Here is a 6,000-nt window from a genome sequence, read left to right as displayed (position 1 = left end):
TCGGCGCAAAAACTCGGTCGGCTTACGCGAAAATAATGCCAAATTCTGCTGGAAAGTTGTCACACGAATTCGTTTTTGGTCCACTGTGAGCAAACGCGGCACTCATCGCGCGCAGAGCTACTTAATGCCCAAAACTGAATGCACGATATTACCCAAACGTTCCAATGATATGTCTACAGCATTAGCTACCTCTCTCAATTTCATTTTGGAATCATTCAACATCATATCACGGATTTTTTCGACATTTTCTGGTGTAGTGACCTCTTTTGGGCGCCCAGATCGTTAAGCATCAACTGTGCTCGTACGGCCACAATGAAACTCGGTAAACCACTTATGAATCGTTCCAATCGACGGCGCAGAGACCGGGTAATACTTATCCAGCTTGGCCTTGGTCTCGGATATCGTTTTCTTGCGAAGATAGTAGTGTTTGATCAAAACTCGAAACTCAGATTTTTCCATATTAAAAAAAACTCGGAGGTTAGTCGCTTCTCAGTGCTGTAACTTGTAAATGCGTAAACATAAATTTCCAGGTACTTATCAGACTGCCTAGTATGTGAGTTTTTTTTATATTTAATTTGAAATATGCAGCATGGAACTTCCAGATTATTTTGAGAAACTTCGTCTTAGTGCCCACCCTTTAAAAAGAAGGAAAAGACTTTAGTCACGAGTTTTTAAAAATAATATTGAAAAAATAATAAAAGGATAGCAATAGTATTTTCGAAAACTTACCAAAGATTTAATTTGTTCCCGCTTGGAATAAGGTCCTTTGTAAAAACTCGAGAATTTTGGTGAAAGACTCGGTTCGTAGAATTGGTCGATCTCCTTTCCTTCGGTATTGTACAATAGGTTGCACAATTGCTTTGTACAATAGGTTGGTCATGTGTTTTCTTAGGAGGGCTTTCTTGCTTGGTGGGCCATTTTCTGACATTGATTTATGACATGATGACACAGATCTTGGAATATTGCGTAGGTGGGATGCCACGCGCCATAATGGAGTTTATTGCCTTTTCACCAATTGGGCCATAGTAGATAGGCCTCGCGTGTTCCTTCGTGGGGTTTGCTTCCTTTTGATTGGTTATGACGTCAATGACCGCGCATTCACATGATTCACATTCGTATTACTTAATATTTCTTAGAATTTGAAATAGAATGTTTTATATGATTCAGAATATAAATATTAAATGTTTATGACAATAATAATTGATCATGGTGATAAATAATAAAAGATAATAAAAGATCAATTTATAAATAACTCAGTCTTTGGATATATGATAAAAAGTGGTTTATATATCTATGGTCGGTATGGTAGGGTGTTTCGGATAACCCTTTACTAATCGATAAGTGTTCCTCAGAGAATATATTCGAAGAATACTTTTATGGTAACGATAATTTATATATTCTGAGTATTTTATATAATTGATATTGACAATTGATTATTATTATAAATAAGTAAATATTATATATATATATCGGTAACACACCGTGACAGTAGGTTACCAAATTTACCTGTAAAATTTCCATAAAATTTCTAACTGTAAAACTAGCATGAATTACTGAAAATTTCCATAAATTATAAAAATGGATCAAATTGAATTTTTGTTTAATTTACGGTAAGTTAACATATATTACCTCTTACATTACCATAAATTACCAAAAAATGCATCAATTTCCGGCAATTTATAAAAATGTTTAAAATTGAATTTTGAGTAATTTATGCTGAGTTACCATATTTACCTGTGAATTTACCATAAATATCTAAAAAATTCTATAAATTTGTAAAAATGAATCAAATTGAATTTTTGGTAATTTATGGTATGTTACCATAAATATATTACCATAAATAACCGAAAATTTTCATCAATTTTACGAAATTTATAAAAATATTTAAAATTGAATATAAAGTTACCCTAAATGTCCAATAATTTCCGGAAATTTATAGACATTTTTTAAAATTTAATTTTGGGCAATTTATGGTAATTTATCATAAATTACCCGTAAAATCACCGAAAATCAGTCATTATTTCTAGTATATATAAGGAAAAAGGAAGTTATAGGAAAGTAGTGGGTTTAGATTCAAGTCAGCCTTCTGAAATGAGACAAACTTTTCAACCATTAACAAATATAAACTTTTAATGATTTTTCTACACTCCACACAGCGCCACATCAATGAAGAGATGCGCCGAAGGAACGTGGCACCATTAATTTGATGACTTGTTTGCTTTCCAGCATATATAAAATTATATGTAACATACACTTTTTTTTAACGCTGATACTTAAAACATCGTTTCTTCACTGATACAAGGTATATACTGCGCCCAGTAGTAAAATAATACGAGCGACGTCAGAAAAAAAACTGATAAAAAGGATTAACTACAATTTACAATATACAACAGACATTTCATCAAGTAGTCTCACATCAACTACAATTGCTAGCGCGTACGAAATGTTTTTTTTTTATTTATTTTCCTATCTTTCCTATGTTGCCGGGAGATTTTTAAAACTTACGTTCACAAAAGTGAAATATCGAGTGGAAAATTTGGTTTGTTTTTCTACAAAATGTAGGACCACAGTAATATTCTTTAATAACTTTTATTTAATTTATTACGTTTTGAACTCAATATCTCATATACTGTGAACGTAAGTTGCTCCAAAATATCGTTGGTAAAATAGGAATCGGCTAGGTTTTACATGACCTTAAAGGCATGTATCAAAATGTCACGTAAGCAATTCTTTTAAACAAAATAACTTATAAACTAATATGTCGCTCTATTTTCCTACATCAAAGAGTCTATCTGAAATAGAAAAGTCCCTCTGGCATTAAAAGATTCTCAGGAATTCTCTGGAATAGAAAGAGTCTATCTGGGACAGAAAGCGTCTCTTTAGAACAGGAAAAATCCACATGGAATAGAACGAGTCTCTCTGGGATAGAAATTGTCTTTCTGGCATAGAAAGAGTCTATCTGTGAAAAAAGATTCATTCTTTTCGCAATAGAAAGAGTCTATCTGGCATAGAACTAAATCTATCCGTGACAGAAAGACTCTCTTTGGAACAGAAAGAATCTAACTGGCATAGAAATTGTCTCTCTAGGATAGAAATTGTCCTTCTGTGATAGAAAGAGTCTATCTGAAATAAAAGATTTTCTGACATTCTTTGGAATAGAAAGAGTCTATCCGTCACAGAAAGAGTCTATTTGGAATAGAAAGAATCTATCTGGAATAGAAAGAGCCTCTCTGGGATAGAATTTGTCTTTTTGGCATAGAAAGAATCTATCTAAAATAGAAAGGTCTCTCTGGCATTAAAAGTTTGGATTAAAAGACTGGAATAGAAAGAGTCTTTCTGGGACACAAAAAGTCATTCTGCGATAGAAAGAGTCTATCTATCTGTGATAGAAATAGTCTATCAATCAAAGAAAGAGTCTATTTCCAACAAAAAGAATCTATCTAAAAAAATAGTCTATCCGTGACAGAAAGAGTTTGTTTGGAACAGAAGGAATCTATCTGGTATAGACAGAGTATCTTTGGGATTGACATTATACCATTGGCATATAAAGAGCCTTCATGGGATAGAAAGATCTTTTTGGTCTACAAAAAGTCTTTGTGGAATAAAGATAGTCTTTCTGAAGTAGAAAGAGTGTATCTGGTTTAGAAGGAGTCTATCCGTGACAGAAAGAGTCTCTTTTGCAAAAGAATCTATCTGGGATAGAAAGAGTCTGTTTGACATAGAAAGAGTCTATCCGTGACAGAAAAATTGTCGTTTGGAAAAGAAAGAATCTATCCGGCATATAAAGAGTTTCCCTGGGATAGAAATTGTCTTTCTGTGTTAGAAAGAGTCTATCTGAAATAGAAAAAGTCTCGCTGGCATAAACAAATTCTTAGTCATTCTCTGGAATAAAAAGAGTCTATCTGGGATAGAACGAATTTCTCTGGGACAGAAAGAGTCTGTTTGGAACGGATAGCCTCTATATGGGATAGAAAGAGTCTCACTGGGATAGCAAGAGTCTATTTGAAATAGAAAAAGTCTCTGGCATCAAAAGATTCTCATGAATTCTCTGGAATATGAAGAGTCTATCTGTGATAGAAAGAGTCTCTTTGAAACAGAATGAATCTATCTGGGATAGATGAAGTCTATCTGTATAGAAAAAGTCTCTGGGATGTCAATAATCGTTTACTGAGAGCTTCCCTCTGGCATTAAAAGATTCTTCAGCATTCTCTGAAATAGAAAGTCTATCTGGAAAAGAAAGAGTCTCTTTAGAACAGAAAGAGTCTACTTGGAAAAAAAGAGTCTATCTGAGATAGCAATAATTTTTTTTTTATAGATTCTCTCTCGCATAGAAAGAGTCTATCTGGGATAGAAAGACTATCTCTAGGATAATAATAGTCTCTCTATGTTAGAAATAGTCTCTCTGGTGTGGAAAGTCTTTCTGGAAAAGAAAGAGTCAACCTAGCATAACAATTATCCTATCCATGACGGAAAGGGTAATTTGGAACAGAATCTGAGACAGGCAGAGCCTTTGGGATAGCAATAGTCGTTTTGTGATACGCCTCCTTGCAATAGAAAGAGTCTATCTATGATAGAAAGTGTCTCTAGGGCCGAAATAGTGTCTCTGGAATAGAAAAAGTCTTTCTGAAATAGAAGGTCTATCTGACATAGAAAGAGTCTATCGAAGACAGAAAGAGTCTGTTTGGAAAAGAAGAAATCTCTCTGGGATAGAAAGAGTCTATCTGCAATAGAAAAAGTCTCTCTGGCATTAAAAGGTTCTCAAGCATTCTCTGAAATAGAAAGAGTCTATCTGGAAAAGAAACCGTCTCTTCGGAACAGAAAGATTCTACCTGGAAAATAAGAGTTCATCTGTGACAGAAAGAGTCTATCTTTAATAGCAAAAATTTTTTCTGATAGAATATCTGTGATAGAAGGAGTCTATCTGGGATAGCAATACTCTTTTTCTGTTAGAGTCTATTTGAAAAAGAAAGAGTCTACCTGGAAAAAAGAGTCTATCTGTGATAAAATCGAGTCTATCTGGAATAGCAATATTTTTTTTCTGAGAAATTCTTTCTTAGAGAAAATTTAGTCAACTCATTAGTTTATAAGTTCTTGCAAAATAATGAATTGATATCGTGAGATGATAATTGCCCCTAAGAGGTGGAATACATGCGCATGGCACGAACGTTGACACTGTAATTCGAAATAAGCAGTACCACCACCCACTGCTAGAAATTTTTGAAGGGAGCTATCTCATCCCTTCGGATATAAACGCAGTTTTCGCTTTCATTCCGCGCGATTCGAAAAAATAATTATTTATCAATCACACCGGAAATTATTTGGAATTGGAAAGTTTTTTGGGTAATTACTGCACATTGGCTGCTCGTCCCCAATTAAAGCCACCTGGCCTATCTTCCGGTAGAGGCGTGTAATCGGGATCGTCGTTGTGCGCATCGAAAAGAGTCTTTCTGCAATTTAAATTACATAAGACAATCAAGAAGAAAAATTACGGTTCTAGGGCATAGCTCGCATCCGTAAATATTTATTAAAAAAAAAAAAAAAAAAAAAAAAAAAAAAAAAAAACGATTATGTCGCCCTCTGTCGTCTTGGGGTCACTTCAGAGATAAAAATAGTGTGTAGCGCGAATTTAAAAGTGTATAGTCTGAAATCAAGAAGTGTAATATGGAAAATTTTATTTATTTTTTAAGCGTAATTTCAAGCTTTCATACCTGATATTTCAAAAGTATTGAAAATTAACATCTATCTTGATTATAAATTTTATTCTTTATAATATAAATGATCAAAAGTTACATTTTGAGTTTGAAAACAAAATTATTTCTAAAAAAAAAAGGATTTCCAGAAAAGTAGTAAAATTTGGAACCAAAAAAAAAATCAATTTTTATTTTTAAAATTTCAATTTTACATTAAAAATATTAACTTTCAACCAAAAATGGAACAGTGTCATTTTTAGTTAAAAAAAATTAACTCGCAGCCAAAACAAAACAAAAAACGAATATTCAA

The 6,000-nt window shown here is 33.1% G+C and overlaps 1 protein-coding gene across 1 annotated transcript in view; it reads right to left on the bottom strand.

Annotated features, from left to right (window-relative positions):
• Positions 1–2,102: 2,102 nt before the first annotated feature.
• The window catches only part of LOC117179358 (derlin-2), a 47,578-nt gene continuing 43,680 nt past the window's right edge, over positions 2,103–6,000 (bottom strand). Inside the window, exon 6 of the mRNA XM_033371100.1 lies at positions 2,103–5,447. Coding sequence (XP_033226991.1) covers positions 5,345–5,447 — 103 coding nt within the window. The 3' untranslated portion in view covers positions 2,103–5,344. The remainder of the gene's footprint in view (positions 5,448–6,000) is intronic.

Source organism: Belonocnema kinseyi, chromosome 1 (genome assembly GCF_010883055.1).
Source record: "Belonocnema kinseyi isolate 2016_QV_RU_SX_M_011 chromosome 1, B_treatae_v1, whole genome shotgun sequence".
Classification (NCBI taxonomy): Eukaryota; Metazoa; Arthropoda; class Insecta; order Hymenoptera; family Cynipidae; genus Belonocnema; species Belonocnema kinseyi.
Note: the sequence above shows the minus strand (reverse complement) of the source record. Positions and strands in the feature narration are given on the sequence as shown.